The sequence below is a fragment of the Panthera uncia genome, chromosome D4 (assembly GCF_023721935.1).
Source record: "Panthera uncia isolate 11264 chromosome D4, Puncia_PCG_1.0, whole genome shotgun sequence".
Lineage (NCBI taxonomy): Eukaryota > Metazoa > Chordata > Mammalia > Carnivora > Felidae > Panthera > Panthera uncia.
Genome location: NC_064807.1, coordinates 56,247,690 through 56,267,712, shown reverse-complemented (window position 1 = coordinate 56,267,712; position 20,023 = coordinate 56,247,690). Strand labels below are relative to the sequence as shown.

General features: G+C 47.3%; 2 protein-coding genes across 2 annotated transcripts; one reads left to right on the top strand and one right to left on the bottom strand.

The window, feature by feature from the left end:
• Window positions 1-2,033: 2,033 nt before the first annotated feature.
• On the bottom strand, window positions 2,034-2,984 carry LOC125935448 (olfactory receptor 13C7-like). The gene has a single exon (XM_049649495.1). The coding sequence runs from the start codon at window positions 2,976-2,978 to the stop codon at window positions 2,034-2,036; it is 945 nt and encodes a 314-aa protein (XP_049505452.1). The 5' UTR covers window positions 2,979-2,984.
• A 10,756-nt stretch (window positions 2,985-13,740) lies between these two features.
• LOC125934641 (olfactory receptor 13C7-like) lies at window positions 13,741-14,730 on the top strand. The gene has a single exon (XM_049648508.1). The coding sequence runs from the start codon at window positions 13,741-13,743 to the stop codon at window positions 14,695-14,697; it is 957 nt and encodes a 318-aa protein (XP_049504465.1). The 3' UTR covers window positions 14,698-14,730.
• Window positions 14,731-20,023: the final 5,293 nt, after the last annotated feature.

Sequence of the window (20,023 nt, the reverse complement as noted above, 5' to 3'; positions counted from 1 at the left end):
AGAGAAAAGAGCTGGGAGGGGCTGCTTCTCCAACAGCCAGACCACTGTCCCTCCCACTGTCATGTTTTGTCATTAGTTCATCTGGGTTTTGTTTGTTTACTTGTTTGCTTGCCTATTTGTTGTTTTGTTTGCTTGTTGGTCTTTCAATATATGCCTGGCATCATCCCACAAAGGACTGAGATAGCCCCAAACTACACCCAAGGCCAAACAGGTGAGAAAATGGGGCAAAGGAAAACTAAAAGTAGAAAAATTATAAGATTGCAAAGCCAAGGAGGAGTAAGATTCACCTCAAAGGGCAGACCATCAGGAGGACTTCTCAGGTGCAGAGTTAAGACATGACACAAACATATCAGGGACAGATGTGAATCTAGGACAAAAACTCAGATGTACAGGAATATTCTTGTATTCATTTTCTTTAATCAGATTTAGTCTGACATTGAGCATACACTTGGCTAGGCTGGGAATATTCTGCTTCAACATTCAATAAGAGGCATTCTACCCTCCTAGGGGTTTCCCAGAATAAGCCTCACATAGAGCCCAGAAAATGGTGGACATTTGTCAGCTGCTCTTCCAGGGTCCATGGCCCCTCTACCACTTTCTTAACAACTCCAGATTTTCCTTTGTGTAGCAGCCATAGACTTAGGTTAGACTGACCCCACTGTTCTGTTTCAGAGCAGGGGCTGCTGGTCTAAGATAATCTGCATAATCTTATCTCACCTGCCACTGTGATTGGTTTGCAGTTTGCATCCATTGGTTGGGTCAGAGCAAACTTCAGGACACTCATTCTCGGGTTGTAGGCACCAGTGGTTTCTATCCCATAAATGAATGTGGAAAATGCAGGTCCAGGACTACAGCAGCCATCTTGTGACCATGAGAAGAGTCAGCCTGAGAACAAAGCTGACACATGGAAGAGTGAAGAGTCAAGAGAATCTCAGAGCAAAGGAGCTAGAGCCTGATTAACTTTGCCTGAGGTTGGCCCTACTTTTGGATAAATCCACAGTAGTCTTAAACCAGGGTGAGTAGAATTCTGTCTTCTGTACAGTTGAAGATCTCCCACCTAAAATGACCTCCAACCTCCATGCTGTTAGGGCTGCAACCCAAAGTGTCCAAACCTGTAGCTCCACAGCCCATCATACCTGTGCCATAACCAATGTAGAGCAACTCTTACTAATGGCTGATGATAGCCATGCAACTGAGGATTATTATAACCCTTTGCTTTCCCCAAAACATTTTTTGGACCTCCTTATTGTCTGGGCACCCCCATGGTGTTTGATGCTGTGAGTCATATAGTTTGTGTGGGCAACAAGAGATTGAGACCTGCTGACTCCCAGCCATGTAGGACTGTACCAGTGTGTGATTAGACCTGGGGTATGGGTAGCGGAGTGCAGACATCTCTCTGTGCTTCCTCAGAGTGTTCCATACTGAAGGTAAGAGCCCTTTTTTACTGGGGCCAAGACTTATGGTGAATTCTTGCCAATGGTGCTATCAGCCAATGGTACAAATTTTATTTTTCATGTTATTCTTACTGAACACAGGCCTCTAGGATAATATCAAAACATGTACAGTGATGAACAATTCTACATAGGGCCTCACAGCATATTCCAAGAGCCCAGTTCTACTAAAACCAGATTCTGTGTCTATCTCTTAATTTTGCACACACCAATGAGGCTTCACAGATATGCACCAGCTTCTGGTGGCAGAGAATCTAAGATTTCACTAGCATAAAACAGCTCTGACATGTCACTGTGGTTGTGCACAAAGCCAAAAACTAGCCAACATTTCTAGAACTGTGAAGGTTCTTTCCTTCTAGGTTCATAGATAGAAGCTTCCATTAGTCAATGGAACAATGGGTGGGTGGGTGAGTAGATAGAGAACCAGTTTACTTTTTAGCCTTAGTCGCATGGTCTACAACATGGACCTTACAAAACTCCCTTCTCTACTTTGGGTTACCATTTTCCCATGAACACAATGAGGAGTTTGGAGGTCTTGCATTCTGGCAGTCTGGAATTCTTTGATAGTCACTCAATCAGGTATTATTGATGTACCAGGTTCTTCACAGCAGCCTTCACATCCTTGTTCCTTAGGCTGTAGATGATGGGGTTGAGCATGGGGGTCACCACCCCATAGAAAAGGGAGGTGAGCTTATCTGAAAGGTCTTGCTTATCTTCCCCCAGGGGGTCCCTGGATTTGGGCTTCCCATACATGAAGAGGATGGTTCCATAGAAGATGACCACAACTGTGAGGTGGGCAGAGCAGGTGGAGAAGGCCTTTTTCTTCCCCTCAGCTGAGGGGATCCTCAGGATGGTAGCAATGATGAATACATAGGAGACAAAAATGAACAGAACTGGGACCCCCAGGAAGATCACATTAGCCACAACCATGCTGATCACATTCATAGAAATGTCAGCACAGGCCAACTTCAGGACAGCCAGGATCTCACAGGTGAAGTGATTGATGACATTGTCCCCACAGAAGGGCAGCCTCATAGCCTGGGATGTCTGAACTACAGAGTTGGTGATACCAGCTGCCCAGGAGCCAGCAGCCATGGGTATGTATATAGCCTTGTTCATGACCATAGAGTATCTCAGGGGGTTACAGATGGCCACATAGCGATCAAATGCCATCATGCCCAGAAGGACACACTCTGTAGCTCCCATGGCAAAAGAGAGAAACATCTGCCCAAAACAGGCTGAGAAAGAGATGGTTTTCCTGGGGGTCAGGAAGCTGTCGAGAATGAGGGGGACAGAGGAGGTTGTGTAGCAGATGTCCAGGAAGGAGAGGTTCCCCAGGAAGAAGTACATGGGCGTGTGCAGGCGGGAGTCAAGGATGGTCACCAGGATGAGGACCCCATTGCCCAGCAGGATCACCAGGTACATCAGTAGAATGAGCACAAAGAATGTTTTCTCCAGCCTTGGATGGGCTGAGAGTCCCAGGAGAATGAACCCCACCACAGGGGAGGTCTGATTGAACCTGTCCATCGTACATCTCCTCTGTCACCTGCAGGAACTCTCTGAAGTCAATTTCAGCTCTGACTCCAAAAGCGTCTGGGCAGCAGGGCAAAAATCCCAACCCCGCTGATCAACTGGAAAATAGCTCTGACAATTTGGTCATCTTTATAGAATTCTAGGAAAAACGTAGTAGAGAAGAGTATTTAACTTCTGCTTCTAGTAAGAATGAAGAGATAATTTGGACTAACTCTCCGGCATATGACAATTAAAAAAAAAAAAAAGCTAAGGGCACCTGGTGACTCAGTCGGTTAAGCATCCAACTCTTGATTTTGGCTCAGGTCGTGATCTCAAATTTAATTCATAGGATCAAGCCCTTCATCGGGCTCTGCACTGACAGTGCCAAGCCTGCTTGGGATTCTCTCTCTGCCCCTCTCCAGCTCACACACACGTGCTCTCTCTCAGAATAAATAAATAAACTTAAAAAAAAAAACCTAGACAACTATATAAAACACTGTGTTAAGCATGAGCGAGGCTGTAAAACAACAAAGAGCCACAGGGTCATGGTTCTGGGAAAGAACAGGGATTCAGAGAAGTCCAGCATTTGAGGCTATGTTTCAGCCGAGGCATGTGCAGCGTCTGGAGGTGGCTACTGAGAGGCTAAGAAGCACTACTTCCAGCCTCCTGAAGGAGGGGACCAGGTTTTGAAGTCCACGGCTCACCGTGAAGGGCCTCTACCGAAACCTCCTCCCTTTGGCAGGGGATCCCAAAGGGCAGGACCACAGGAGTAAATCAGAGGGAAGCATTTGTTTACAGGTGCTGTAGCTCAGCTTCAAATCTTCCCCCAAAATTGGATCTTCCCTGAAATTGGATCGAGGTGGTCCCAGATTTTTGGTGCTTCCAAATATCAGAAGCAAATATAAATGCAGGCTGAAGGGAAGTAACGTCACCCCAGTCTTCTGAATCACTCCCACAAAGAATTTTGCAAATACAACATCTGGCACACATTAAAAAAAAGAAGAAGAAGAAGAAGAAGGCATGCAGGAGACAAGACAACATAAATTAAAACCAATAGGAAAAAACCAGGAAATCGAGCATCCCTCTTCCTGGGGCAAATGAGAGCCACCGGCTCCTCTGCCCTGCTGTCACCTTTTGAGAGAATTAGCTCAGACCACAGTGCCATGGTCTTAATATCTTGTCGATGCTTTTGTACATTTGGGGCAGCAAATGGGCCCCTTGCACGCAGTGGCCACACTGACGGAGAGTTCAGACTGCATATCCCTTCTTTTCTTCATTCTCCAGCTGCCTGCACCAGAGGCACTGGCTTCTCCCCGAGACTGTTCACAAAGCCCCACATCCCACTCTGTCAGCTCTTCTTTCTGGAAAGCTTGACTCTCTCCTCAGACTTCTGAGAGCTCCCCAAGCTGGGATTTATTCTGAACCAATTAAAAAAAAACCCTACTTGTAGGCAACACTGAGGGTGTTGGGCATTCAGTTCTATGTGCCCCATATCTAAAATATTCATGAACTTCCCAGGCATCCATCTTGCCAAGTTCTCTCAGCAATCGAGGCCCTTCCTTGATTATGCAGGGGCACATCTACCTGGGGAGCTCAGAGACACTCCTCCAGTGGTTCTTAACATTGTAGCTGTGACCGAATAAGTGCCATCAAAATTCAGTTCAGGCTGACACATTTATTGAGCACCTGCTTTGGGGGCAGGCATAATCCTAGGTGGTGGGAACACAACAATGAAAGGCAGAGCCCATGACCTCAAAGAAAGAGCTCAAAATCTAGCGGGGGAAGTAGATATGCAAATAGTCATGCAAACAAGTAATTACAGCAGCAACAACCACAATAATCACGCCAACACTACTGACGATGGGCTTTAGGATCTATTTAGCAATATGCTCCCTTTCCAGTGCAGATAGCCCTACCACCTTCTTCCTGGTCCTCCAGCCTGTGCTTGATGGCCTGAGTGATGTGGGACTCTGGGCTTCCTGATGACGATCGTTCCCTTTGAAGTTTCTCCTTGGATACTGAGCTGAAATCTGCTCCTTTGCAACCTTAATCCCTCTTCCATGTGCCAGCCCTCCAAATATCTACAAATCCCTTAGCTTTAGCATGAAGATAAACAACAATCTCCCTTTTTCTGCCAGCATCTTAAAAACACTGATATATCTCTTTGAAGCAAAGGTACCATCCAGGAATTGACTACAAGGCCACTCAGTACTGAGAATGGCTCCCAGCATGGGGATGGCTCGGATGCCCAGGACACACTACTACTTGTGACATATGTGCTGGGGCAGTAAATCAGTCCCAGCCTGAGTTGACCAGTCCTCTCCCAAGAACCCGGATTGTGTGAAGAAAATATTCCCTTCATGCCATCATCACCAGATCCAGAAACGTGGCTCGTGATTATTACTGTCCTTTGAATCATTAACTACAGAAGAAGAGTCCTCCCCCACCCTGGTTTTAATCAAGAAGGGACACCTGAATGTGGACACAAGACTATGAGCTGTGAGGTCCTGGGCAAGCCCTATTCCCTCCGCACAAAGTGGGGTGAGAACAGATGATCTCTCTTACAAAATTTTGCAACTTGTGGGGTCTATTTGACTTCATGGGAATAACACCATACCAACGAAGGGGCTTCTCTCCCTCTTGAGCCTCTATTCTGTTACAATCAAGTCTGAGGGCAGAAATGAAGCTTGCTAATGAAAATTTTGGTATGATCAAAACCTGCACTTACCTGGATCAGAAACATGGTGAACACAAATGATCCGTTTGTTTCCTGAGGGTTGGGAAGAGGCCACATGTAAGAAATAGCAACACTGGGTCTGAAGTACCAGGGTGAGTTCAGAACATGTGACAAGGCAGGTGAAATGTCCAGTCAGTCCTTTCCCCTCCACCTGCCTCATGCACTCAGGGCACAATTTCCAAAGGACTGGCCATCGCCTTTAGAAGATAATTTAAATTACAGTCTGTTCTTTGGGATCATTTTAGTCCCTGAAGTCATTTAAAGTTTGGAAAGTGAGTTATACTCAGTCTAGAAATTTTGTATTCTTCTGGGATAACATCCCCAAGATCCAATTATGCTGAAGGCACAGAAGGGAGTTTGCTGCCTGCTTCCTTTTTCCTTCCCACCCCTCCTCCCTTCTTTCCTGTCTCCCTTCTTTCCCCTGAACATCATAACTCCATTAATAGGGTCCAACAGCCTACTGGGCAGTGATTCCAGGACTCATTCAGATCCCAAGTCTCTTCTGCTGTGCGGTGGCCAAGCACCATCACCCTAAGTCTGTGCTTTGGCAGTGGTTTTTAGGAGCCTGACTGGAAGACTTATACTTTCCCTCTAAATTTTCAACTCATAGGATTAAGCAACCTGCTGTGTTCTTCCTCAGTCCTCACCCAGCATCCATTTAAATCACCGTCCTTTCAGCTTTCTTTCATTTGTGCATGTGCTCTAAAACCTCTTGAAAGTCACTGACAGAATGTGGCCAACAACAGGGATGGGTCCAGAGAATGGGTACATTCCTTTACTCAGCCAACAATCATTGAGTGTGCCCTGCCTGGAAGCAGAAATGTACAGAGTAACCGCGGTCTCTGCCTTCTGGATTGCGCCCTCTAGTGGCAAGAGAGGAACATGAAAAGAAAATGACCAAACGAGGTAGGTGGCGCGGGAGAGGGAGAATGCCCAGCTCCTGGTGAGAGTCCAGAGGGAGGCAGGGGCCAGACTTCCTGGAGCAGATGATCCAAAGCCCATCGTGTGCTGGAACTGACTCGCCAAATGTGTGCATCTCCTCCCAACTCCCATTCAGTGACTTTGTTGGTTGCCTGAAATTGGCCATCGTGGGAGTGTTTACAACACAGAAATCAGCAAATGCTCCAGACCAGGAGCTTTTTGACCTGGAGATCTGGTTGTTAAACATTTACCAGCATACCACTAGAATGAGTGAGTGACAGTTGACCTGACAAAGGGGAGTGGGAATCGTCCCAGGCAGAAGAAGCTGCATAAAGAAAGACACAGAAACGAGAAAGAGCCCCCAGAGTGGGGAGCGACCAGCCATGCAGTATTGTAGGCGCATACGAGGCAGGTGCTGCTGATGGGGAGGAAGGCAGGACTGGACTCTGGTTTGTCTTTGGGGGCATGCTGAGGAAAGTCCTAACTTTCTCCCGTAGGGGCTACTGAGGCACTTAGGGATCTTTTTTTAAAGTAGATTTCATGCCCAGTGTGGAGCCCAACACGGGGCTTGAACTCACAACCCTGAGATCAAGATCAGAGCAGAGATCAAGAGTCCACCGCTTTACCGACTGAGCTACCCAGGCGTCCCGAGGCACTTAGGGATTTTAAGTGAAGATCTGGCAGGGTCAGATTTGCATTTGAGGTTGATCCTTCTGAGCACAATGTGGAGGGATACAGGGCGCAGGAGGACAGAATGAAAAAGAGAGGGAAACACTGAAGGCAAGTGAAGATAAGGACATTAACTAGGAAGGGATTGAGGGGCGGTGAACATGGAGATTCAAGGAATGTTTGCAAAATACAATACTAGAGTTTGGTTGCATAGAGCAGGCAGGAAAGAGGGCAGAGTCAACATCTGTCGCTCAGATAATGGGTGGATGATGGCAGCACCACTGAAGTTCACTGACCAAGTTGCTGGTTTTAGGGGAGAAGATGAATTCATTTGGGGGTAAAGTGTGTTTGGGAGAGATGAGGGAGATATGTGTGCAGGACACTCGTGGACTAAATACCTAGAGTGGCTGGCATTGCTTTGCCGTGTCTGGATCCAATTCCAGCCGTACTACCGTAAGAGACTGCTGCAGTCTCTGCAAAATGAGTTCATGGTATTTCCAGGACCTCCCTGACCTCTGGGCCGCGAGGGTCCCACTCACTCTAGTGCGCAGACGCTCTGAGAAAGTGGATCCTGAGGACAGAAAGACCCCAGAGAAAGTGACCCAGAGGAGGGCAGCAGGGGTGTGAACAGTCAAGGGTCAAGGGTCAGGAGTTAAGGGCCAAGGAGACCGAAAGCGCAGCTGACTCCAGGGCAGAGGAATTGCAGCAGCTGCTCTGACCATTCATAAAAAATACCTCTCTCCGGTTCGATTGCTTAAAAGGAATAACCAGAATTCCAATCCTAGGAAAAGTCTAGATAGACGGGTGCTTCTCAGACATTAGTATGCAGGAGAATCCAGAGGACCTGTTAAAACAGAATCAGAGGGACGCCTGGGTGACTCAGTTGGTTAAGTCTCTGCCCCTCCCCTCTGACCCGCTCACGCTCTCTCTCTCTCTCAAAAATAAATGTTAAAAAGGGGGCGCCTGGGTGACTCAGTCAGTTAAGTTTCTGACTTCTGGCTTCTGGCTCAGGTCATGATCTTGTGGTCCATGATTTCAAGCCCCACGTCGGGCTCTGCAACTGACAGCTCAGAGCCTGGAGCCTAGTTGGAATTCTGTGTCTCCCTGTTTCTCTGCCCCACCCCTACTTGCACTCAGTCTCTCTCTCTCTCTCTCAAAACTAAATAAACATTTTTTAAAAATGTAAAAAAAGAGATTAGAAGGGGCACCTGGGTGGCTCAGCCAGTTGGGCATCTGACTTTTGCTCAGGTCATGGGCTCACTGTTTGTGAGTTCGAGCCCCGCGTCAGGCTCTGTGCTGACAGCCTGGAGCCTGCTTCCAATTCTGTGCCCCCCCCCCCCACGCCACACCCCACACACCCCCTGCCCCTCCCCCACTCTCTCTCTCTCTCTCTCTCTCTCTCTCTCTCAAAAATAAATGAATATTAAAAAATTTAAAAAAGAGAGATTAGGAAAACACATACACATACACAAACAGAGGCACACATGTGGACCCACCACCAGAGATTGATTCTGTAGGTCCAAGGAGGTGCCCAGGAATCTGCATTATTAACAAGTTCCCAGGTGATGCCAGTGCTGCCTGTAGTCACACTTGAGTAGCACTAGGCTAGATCTTACTAACTCAGTGTGTGATTGAGATTTGAAGTGGTTCTGAAAATGTTGCTCTTCATTTCTCCTCACTGCCTAGGGAAGCCCCAGACAGACCAGCCAGGGGATATTTGAGTTTTAGCTGGCCAAGACAGAGCTTTGTGTGTCAGAAATATCCTTATTCCATGCGTTTGTGTGTGTGTGTAAATGTGAGCTTGCCAAAAATGAGTGGAGCTGACCGAAGGGGTAGACTGAACCCCAGTAGCCCCAGCATCTCCTAGAGAGGCGTCTGTTAATTGTGGCTTCCTGAGGACAAATGTGGACACGACATCCCATGGAATTCACTAGATCTGTGACCAGATCCCCAGCCAAAACTTTTCAACCTTGCCCAAAACACTTTGAGATTGTCAGGAATCATTCTAGCACATTCTCTGTGAAGGCAGAAAAGAACCACCACCGTTTTGAGATAAAAACTGGGATTGGAGTCGAGTGGTATAAGGTCGGAGAAACAGAACTTCTCGGAAGATGGTAAAGGGAGGAGGCGGAGGGAGAACCTGTCTCCATGAGAGGACCAAAGCTTTGCCTCTTCATGGAGAGGAGACCACTCCATGCAGCGAGCACTAAGTGGAGACAGACACAAGTGTGTAATTTCTGAAGTCTGAATGCTGGATTATCCAAACAGCATTTGCCTGATTCGCTGCTTCATTCCAGGAAGCCTCACTTACTGGTTATACCTATGTTCTCTTTCCTCTTATGTTGTTTCCATGCTTTGTACCGTGAAGCACCATGGCCCCAGGACTCACCTGACTAGACCAGGCAGACACCTGTCTTAGGGGCAGTTAACGTGTGAACTCCGTGATAGCCTATACTGCCTGATGACTAACCAAACCCCTTAGATCTGTCTCTCAGGAGCTTGAACTCAAACACCAGGACATAGCAGCTGGTATAAGGAAGGAAAGAGAGGAAGGAGAAACCACAGTAACACAGAGAAGGCTGTGGGAAGCTAGGCTTGTGGTAGCTCAAGTCGAGTCAGAGGGAAGAGAGTAGGGGGTATTTAGTCCCAGCTGGAGTCCGTGAGGCACATCGGAGTCCCCAGTGTGGCAGAGCCCTGGAGTTGGGGGACACAGAGCTCTGCCACAGAGGGGCCAGCGGGAGCCACTCAGGTTGACATTCCAACACCTGTCCGACCACGAGGCCTGCCTGCACCGCTGTTCCCCCACAAACTCTGAAACATCCCCTCACCCTGAGGAAGCCAAGAGTGAAGGAGGAAAGGCTCCTAGCACTTAGAGAGCAGAGGGCAAAGATGTCAGACATCACGAATGCAAGGTGCTCTGGCCCAGAGATGGAGGGTTCCTCTACCTGCTCACATCCAAGTATCCCTCATACCTACCTCAAGGGATCCTGGGGAAGCTTAGGTAAGACGAGATTTAGAAAAGTTATAAATTAACGGTAACTCATTAATATCGACATCTCACCATTATCTCAAATATAACAAATCCAACAGGCCATAACCTCCTCAGTCACAGACACGATTTCTTAGTCATATCCTTATTGCTAGTAACCAATGAGCTGGGCACTAAAGATATACCAAAACTGTAGCGTGAAACATCAGAAACAACCCTGCAGCCACCCTACCCCTACCAGCCCGGACAGCCTCTCCTCCGTAATCATCCGGTATTTTAACCACTGTTGGTTCTTCTCTCTCCTGCACCTCTCACCCCAGATCTGTCTCTAAATCCCACCATTTCTTCCTTCTAAATGTCTCCTTCTGTCCCTCTCTCCCCCATCCCTGTTATCTTCATCCTGGGCTAGTTCTACGCGCTCCTCCTGTGCACAGCCTCCTGGAAAACTCTGTGGCCCTGTCAGCCATGCCTTGCTCTCTAGATATTCCTGCGGTGCCTGCCATTCTCTGAAGGCAAAGGCCCGTTTCTGGTCATCATGTCCCCCGCTCCTGCTCTCTGGTACTTGGCATTTTGGTACTTGACATGGTTATAGCGATTGTTCAGAGTGGTGGGCAGGTTAGTGAGAACAAGTGAGAGAGAGAGAGAGAGAGAGAGAACGCTGGGTCATGAAATGGAGGGGAGGAGATGGCTGACGGGCAGGGAATCTATCTGGCCCAAAGTTCCCAGGAATATTTGAGTCACTGAGGCCCAGTTCTTTTTCCTTCTAGGCTCTCTGGGGACAATGTCAGAACCATCTTGAACCGATTATCATGATCAAAACCCAGGGGAACTCTGATTACCTGGCCAGAGGATGTTCTAAGCTGAGACTTCCTTGTAGTGAGAGGGCAGCATTGGGTAGACTTCACAACATTGCCTAATTGGGTCTATGGGATTGAAGTCTAAATTCTGAGCCTCTCACCAAACTTTAAATTGCTTCTGGGATAGGGCCTGGCCCCAAAGCAACCCAGCATTAATTCCTGAGAGAGTCATCAAGGGGCCCCCTGGAGAAAGTGTGGAGCCCAGAGAAGAGGATGTTGGGTCTAATAGCTGCATGGCTCACCAACTCACCCTGGGGTGCAGCCTTGCCTGGGCTGAGGTTCCTGGCCGATCCTCATCCTCGACAGTTAACCTTTGTCTCGTCTTACTAAGCCCCAAGGTCTGGCAAAGGCACCGTGAGTAGCTGTAGCTTCTATGGGCTTTGACCTGTGGCTGTACTTTGGACCCCTCTATACCTAGGGTCATTTAGAGACACCAGGAAGTCAGACAATAGTTAAAGAGTATGTGCCCATATTACAAATGTGCATCTACCTGTTGCTGGAGCAGCTCTGAGAGATAAGGCCTGTATGGCCTGCTTGGTTATGGCTTGGTAGCATCCAGATGGACAGATGACAACAGAAACAGTCATTTCGCCTTGCTCCTGTAAACTGGCAGCCTCCCCCCTCCAGTGGCTTCCCTTCCTGTGAGCAACAGGCCCAGCCTAGATGTCACCCCACGCTGGGTAAGTTCCAGGTGATGTTTATGGCCAGCTCTTCACCAGTTGGGAGGGAAGAAAAGAGGCTGAAAAGAGAGTGCAGGGTGAGGCAGGGAGGGAAAAACTGGGCTGGGGGACAAGACAACTATTTCTAAAGCTCTGAAGCCTGCTGCTATGACAAGGGAGCAGGTCTGTTTTGCATGAGCCCAGAGGAGTCTTTGGGCCCGTGGAGGAAGGAAGAAGTTAGAAAAAAAGCAATCAACAATATATTGATATATATTGACAATAATATGGGAGGATGCGAGCCCCCATGTTGTTCAAATGTTCTGCAGAGGCAGAGAAATTACTTCCTGAGGAGAGGATCACTGTAACAGGTGGGTTAGGGAAGGGGACTGGATTGGTTTAATATCTGAAGGTTCTGCCAAGCTTCAAATTCTGCACTTCCTGGTACTAAAAGAGCTTTTCTCTAAAAATGATTCTCTCTCTCTTCATTCCACATATCCCGAGATAACTTCTTTTGGGCACTGTATCATTACCAATTAGAAGAAAGTACCCTTTCTTTGGGGCCATGTGCAAGTCACAAACCTCTCTCCAGACCTCAGTTTCCCCACCTTAAAAAAATTTTTTTAATATCTGTTTATTTTTGAGAGAAAGCCAGAGTGTGAGAGGAGGAGGGGCAGAGAGAGAGACACACACAGAATCTGAAGCAGGCTCCAGGCTTTGAACTGTCAGCACAGAGCCTGACGCAAGGCTTGAACTCACAAACTGTGAGTCGGGCGCTTAACTGACTGAGCCCCTCAGGCACCCCTCCCCACCTTTAGAGGTCAGTGATTCCCAAGACTGGTGTGGATCAGAAATATATGAGAAACATTTATTTAAAAACTATGCAAACAAAAAAATGGATCTCCAAGATCATCTGCAAATGTAGGACTCAGCAATCTGTATTTTTAACCAGCAGTCAGGTCACTCCATGCTGTTTTAGGCACTCTGCTACAGGGCCTGATCACATCTGGTGTTCCTAATCTCTTTGGCAGAAAAACTGATGATCTACAGTGTGGCACTGAATATTCTGGCAAGCTGAGTAGATTTACATGTGATGATGTCTCCAAAGCATCTCAATGGCACTGGATGGCACATGACTCAAGACCCCACTCAACCTAGGCTGGGGGTGTGTATTATGAATGGGCTCTGTCAGCTATGATTATATTCCTTGGGCCCAAGGTCCAGAGCCACGGAGGTGCAGACAGGTGAGCTGTGGTTACGGGAGATTTTGGTGAGTGCTCCATGTTATAGGTTCCAGAAATTCAATTGGGTCAGATTATTCAGAGAAGAGGGCCAGGATCAGATAAATTGATTCATACCAACTAAACTCAGAAGATACTGAAGTGTAAACCACATACTGTATAAGAAATAAAACGGTTACAAATATAAGTAACTTTATGTTTGCAAGCCAGCACATTCTCTTCCTATAAAACTGTTTGTATGGGGAGTCCAATTATATTAGAAATTTCCTGGGCAAAGAAGAACTAGAGCCAGAGAAATGGGCAACATGACTCAATGGCCTCTGTCGCTGAGCTAGGATAGCTTGTGGTCCCAATTGTATGAGAGAGACAGAATTAGTCAGAGGCTCCTGTTTCCCTGGAAAGTGTGGAAGACACACAGCATATGCAGACACACAATTTTTGCTTTAGGTATGTTAATATCAAAATGTCTTTTTTATTTCATTAAATTTCATTAGATTTCCAAGTTCTGCTCTAGATGCTTTTGACTGCTACACAGACTTACTTGAGATTACTTGGTTTTGTAGTTGAATCCCATATATAGATTAAGTTTGTTTATAATTTTAGGGACATGATGCTGTGATCCCATGTACTGACTCAAGCAAGCCATCAAAAAAACCAACAAGAATTTCTGCCTTCAGTATTTTTAGGGATAAAGGAGAGAGTTTGAAATGGAAGCATCCAACCAATCTGCTGTGACAGAATTTGTTTTGCTTGGCCTCTCTGCCCATCCAAAACTAGAGAAAACGTTCTTTGTACTCATCCTGTCTATGTATCTGGTGATCCTGCTGGGCAATGGGGTCCTCATCCTGGTGACCATCCTTGACTCCCGCCTGCACACGCCCATGTACTTCTTCCTGGGGAACCTCTCCTTCCTAGACATCTGCTACACAACCTCTTCAGTTCCTCTAGTCCTGGACGGCTTCCTCACTCCCAGGAAAACCATCTCCTTCTCAGGCTGTGCCATGCAGATGTTCCTCTCCTTTGCCATGGGAGCCACAGAGTGTGTGCTTCTGGGCATGATGGCATTTGATCGCTATGTGGCCATCTGTAACTCCCTTAGGTACCCTGTGGTCATGAGCAAGGCTGTCTATGTGCCCATGGCTATCAGCTCCTGGGTGGCTGGTGGAGCCAACTCCTTGGTGCAGATCTCTCTTGCAGTACAATTACCCTTCTGTGGGGACAATGTCATCAACCACTTCATCTGTGAGATCCTGGCTGTCCTGAAGTTGGCCTGTGCTGACATCTCCATCAATGTGATCAGTATGGGGGTGGCCAATGTGATCTTCCTGGGGGTCCCAGTTCTGTTCATCTTTGTCTCCTACATCTTCATCCTCACCACCATCCTGAGGATCCCCTCAGCTGAAGGGAGGAAAAAGGCCTTCTCCACCTGCTCTGCCCACCTCACAGTCGTGGTCGTCTTCTACGGAACCATCCTGTTCATGTATGGGAAGCCCAAATCCAAGGACCCCCTGGGGGCAGATAAGCAGGACCTTTCAGACAAGCTCATCTCCCTCTTCTATGGACTTTTAACTCCTATGCTCAACCCCATCATCTATAGTCTGAGGAACAAGGATGTTAAGACCGCGGTGAGGTACCTGGTGGCTCAGAAACGCTTCACCCAGTGATGCTGGGATATGTTGTAACCCACACACTCTGATTCACTTGAGAAAGTCAATGCAAAGTGATGCTAGGTGAGGGGCAAATTGAATTCAGAGCCATGCTGCTCATAGTGTGGTCCACGGAGCAGCAGTGTTAGCAGCACCTGGGAGCTTATTAGACATGCGGAAGGGGCCCATTCCAGACTTAACTGAATTGGAATCTACATGTTAACAAGATCCCTCAGGAGATTCATGTGCGTGTTAAGCCGTGAGAAGTACTGGTTAAGAGCGTACAGTGGGTGGTGTGGCGAGTGTACTGCCCAGACCCCTCCTCTCTCTCCCTTAGGGGCTTTGGCTCCTGTTACCCTAGCCACGGGGAGTACTGGTGGCAAACAACATTCAGTTAGTTGCTGCACTGGCTTGCCCTTGGCCCATGAGAGTTACGTGGCAGTTCAAGTTCTTCCTCTGCACTGTCCTGCTTCCTTCACCTCCACCTCACAGGTATTGATCTTAAGAGCACTCTCCAGTCAACATCCTGCATGAAAATCTCCCCACCAGAGTCAACTTCCTGGGAAAGCTTACCCACAACAGAAAACAATTATCAAATCTCAGTACTGGTGCATGAGTTGTGTGTGATGGGCCTGTGTTCCCAGGTGTCTCCTGCACCCTGGCTCCCGAGGAAAGTAACTTGGAAATTCCATTTGTTCAATGATTTGCTAAGTTAAATTCCTTACTTTTTACTTCTATAAACAGATCTTAATTTGTACTTACTGTACAAATGTCTTTACTCCTTTTTTTAAAAATTTTTTTATGTTTATTTATTTCTGAGACAGAGAGAGACAGAGCATGAGTGGGGGAGGGGCAGAGAGAGAGAGAGAGGGAGACACAGAATCCAAAGCAGGCTCCAGGCTCTGAGCTGTCAGCACAGAGCCCGACGCGGGGCTTGAACTCCCAAACCGTGAGATCATGACCTCAGCTGAAGTCAGTCACTCAACTGACTGAGCCACCCAGGCACCCCCAAATGTCTTTACTCCTAAGCAGAGAGTCAGCAGGGGGGTTTTTCCCCCCCCCCCCCCCCCGCCGGGCATGAGGGTGCAGTAGTCGGGCCATGGGGTGTTTTCTAAGTACAAAGATGTTTGAGGGCTGGAAAACCTGTTGGCTCTTAACTACAAGACAAACAAACAGAAATCCTTTAAAAACTTAATAGTTGTTTATTTGTGTGCCCAAAAAAGGGAATATTATGTTAACCTCAGTAATGGATAAATGAATGTACTGTATTCATGAATCTTATTTTAAAACAATGTGTATGCAGTTAGTTACCTTAGTTTTGCAAACACTCCAGAGTTTTTATGCTTACTGTTGAGAAACCATAGAATTGTAAATTGAGTCACTTGTATGCCAAGTAATTCTAATAACAGAAGTAGAAAAATAACTTCAAATTTACCACAAAATTACACATAAAGTGGGATACAGGTGCATTTTGACATGATATGGGTCGACACCTCCAAAAGTGAGAGTGCCAAGGTTGGGAGCAGTCTCGAGGTGGACCCTCTAGTTCCCAATGTATTTGTCTGCAGTGCCTAAAAATGTAATCGGCATGCAGGTACTAAAGAAGATACACAGATGTCTCTCCCCACCTACCTTTTAACTTTCTCTTGTCCCCCTGCACTCCTTGGACTCAGAGATGTGCCATGTGGCTGGTAGGCTTCTATAGAGGGTCTCAAGTGAGGGCTCAGAGGGCTGAAACCTTTCCTTAAGAGAAAGTCCCAACATGCTAGTCTCCAGCCAGAAGCCTGCAGTGGTCTGTGGGTCGTAGAGGTCCCCAACCAGGGGGCTCCAGGACTTCTTTTCTTCAGTCTTTATGAAAATGACAAAAGCATTGGTGGAGAGGAGCCGAACCCACACTCTATAATGAGATCTTTGTGCATTTCCCCTGTGATAACGTGGACCGTGATGACTACATGATGCCCACGTGGGTGACAAAAGTATACAACAAACTGATACCAACTTCCATCTTCTTCTCAAGGAAAAATTAGTTCCCAGCGTCTCTTATTAGCAAATCACCCTCCTTCTCTTTTAAGACCAGTCTTTGTCAGTTGCTTTTGATAGAGATTAGGCTTTAATCCAAGGCTCCTTACCTCCTCCCTGCCTTCCCTCTTATCCACTTATATGGGAAAATTCCTGTTCTCAGGCCCTGCCGAGCAGGCATGGCCACGTTCCATACTGCCTGATTCTCACCTCCTGGACTCCAGTGGAGGTGACCTGAAGGGTTCTCTTGTTTCTTGTCACCAAAGATTTCCAACTAAACAGAAGCTCTTAGCAAAATGCTAGTTAGCTGCCTGGGCTGTGACTCCAGAGCTGCTTCTAAGGGTAGACTCTGCTGTTTCCTCACCAACCCTAGAGCTCTCTTCTGCCCTCATGTCCTCTGCTTCAATCCACAATCCTTATTCCCTGCTATACTATAGTATGGCAGGGGGGCAGGAAGAATTGCTTCCTAGTTGGGACCTAAGCTGCTCTGACCTCCTTCTTCTGACGTTTGCCTGTTCTGGGCTCCCATACAGCTTAGGGGCACTTGGCAATCATCTCTCAAACTGTAGCTGTCACTGGGAGTTTCTGGAGATCAGAGGTGCCATCCTTGTCATTTCTAGCGCCTGGTGCTGGCTTGTGGTACATGTTTCCTGTCTTTGAGGGCAAGGGCTAGAGCTGATCAGCCCAGGATGAGTGCTGGATGACCGCAGCGAAGGTCAGCTACTGGAGCATGTGGATGCCCAGTGTGTCTGCGAGGGTCTAGGCAAGCTTTCATCTCTTGTTTGGACACTTAGTCCTGCAAAGACAAGTGCAGAGCCCCCTCTAACAGATACCATTGTGGTAAAAGCATAGTCAGACCTTAGTTATCTCCTCTACTTCCAGGAAGGTCAGCAAGGACAGGACGGGAATTTCTAATCTAAGGAACATTTCTTTGTAGTGAGAGTTAAGATTTACATAGTGTTGTCTACAATGTATATAATTGAGTTCATGGGACACAGGCTCTAAACTCCTGTGAGGCCTCCACCAAACTTTAAATTGCTTCTGGGATTAAAACTGCCCCCATGGGGCGCCTGGGTGGCGCAGTCGGTTAAGCGTCCGACTTCAGCCAGGTCACGATCTCGCGGTCCGTGAGTTCGAGCCCCGCGACGATCTCGCGGTCCGTGAGTTCGAGCCCCGCGTCAGGCTCTGGGCTAATGGCTCGGAGCCTGGAGCCTGTTTCCGATTCTGTGTCTCCCTCTCTCTCTGCCCCTCCCCCGTTCATGCTCTGTCTCTCTCTGTCCCAAAAATAAATTAAAAAAAAAAAAAAAAAAAACGTTGAAAAAAAAAAAAAAAAAAACTGCCCCCAAACAACCAGAACTCTAAACTCCTCCGTGGTTCTTTGACGGAACCTATAGAGAGAGGGCAAGGGGCAGAGAGCAGAGTGTGTCTGCCCCGATCACGCAGGTTGGGCATGACTGCAGGGCCACTGGGAAGCAGCAACTTGAGGTGTCCTTCCTGCTATTATCTCACCAGGCATGGAGAAGGCCAGCAAAGAGAGCAGCTAGAGCCCCTTTGGCTATGGCCAACCCCGAATTTTCTTTACCTTCTGTGAAATTTGAAGGGACTGCTTAGCTCCAAGATAGCTAAACAGAATTTGCTGCACATTTCCAGGCACAGCTTCAACAGATAGAGCTAGACAGGGGATGGTCAAGGTGGGCAGTTGAAGCTATCACCTCCAAAGCCAGGAGCCTTCCAGCATCCTCCCTGCCATGAAACCTCCTGTCTAGGTAAGCTCCTGACCCCACCATGGCCTCATCCTCATACTAGATGTATACTGAGCTCTCTCTGTAGCCAAAACTTCTCCAAGTAGGTGGGAGAAGAGAAAAGATAGTTGTGAGTAGGGACCAGCTCACAGCTCCCATGTCTCTGAAGGGCTTTTATAGGGGAAGGGAGCAGGCATGTCCTGGGAGTTTAGGCCAGTGGGGGGCAGTAGGAGGTAAGGTATGGGGACAACATTAGAAGAAGGAAGTTCTGTTCAATCAATGTAAGGGAAAACTTTCCAGCAATCAAGGCTGTTTCACAAAGGAATGGGAGCCATGCACTCACATAGCTCAAGGTGTTCAAAGCAGAAATGGGAAAATTGCATTTCATAGACATTCATACAATCGAGGGGAAAGAGGCAAACCAGTTAATTTTTGACATTTCTGCCAAGCTTGAGATTCTGCAGCCAATAGTACTAATATCTCTAAAAACAGATCTCTTTTTTCCAAGTATTTTCAGTGCCCATAGTTAATGTCCTCTGATAATTGCATGACGACAGCTTCAGACTAGCAGCAACAGGGTAATAGTCACAGATGCAACATGTGAAGCCCAGGGACAGCCCCCTACCCAAGCTCTGTTACAAGGCAGATATCTTAGAGAAAGGTGTGACATCTCTATTTTTCATGAGTGTCCTAGGGAGAGCGAGGATGATCAGGATTTCATAGTGGGTCTTTGGCTCCTCAGTAGACCTGCTCTAGCACAAATGACGGAGCACTTGTGAGCTTCTGTTTCTTCATGTTTAACATGAGAAGCCAAGGTTTGAGGTTTTCTCTAATATATTGGATTAACTGGTCTACATGACTGGAGCACATCCTATGTGCAATGCCTCTTTGGGGTGACCCCTCTGCAAGGCTGGGTAGAACTGTCGGCTCTTCTATGGGAGAGAAAGCATTATTGTGGTATTGCAGTGGTTTTAATGGTCAACTCAGATATAAAAGGGTCTGAGTGAGGAGCTGTGACTTATAAAACAGCTCCAAAAGCATAGAGCTTGCTTATAGAGTCACAAATGCTCACACTGGGAGGCATGAAGGACATTTGTCCTTGGATTCTACCCCTGCTCCCTAGCACTGGGGGCTGGAACAGACTAAGGGAAACTGCAATGCTGTGGACAAAGGCCATGGTTAGAGAGGGGGGATGTAGAAGTGCTTTTGTTAGGGTCTCCATGAACTATTAGCCAGAGAATCCCTATTGACGGTGCAATGAAGGAAGATCAACCAAACTCATGAGAAATGAAGTATAAACTAGGCATCAAGTAACAAATATAAATGCTACGCAGATTCTAATGTTCCTGGCCTCTGCTCATCACATCCTCTCCGTGTAGGACTCCATGTGGCATCAAATTATTGTCAGAAAATTATTGTATAAGCACAGAATTAGAGTAAGTGAAGTGATGTCAGTGATTATCACCACTGAGTATGACAGCCGGAAGCCCCTAAGGACACTGCAGGGACAATTACAGGCAGGCAGGGCTGGCCAGAAGAGCCAATCAGTGGTCTGGACCCATGCATTACAGTACAACTTCAGG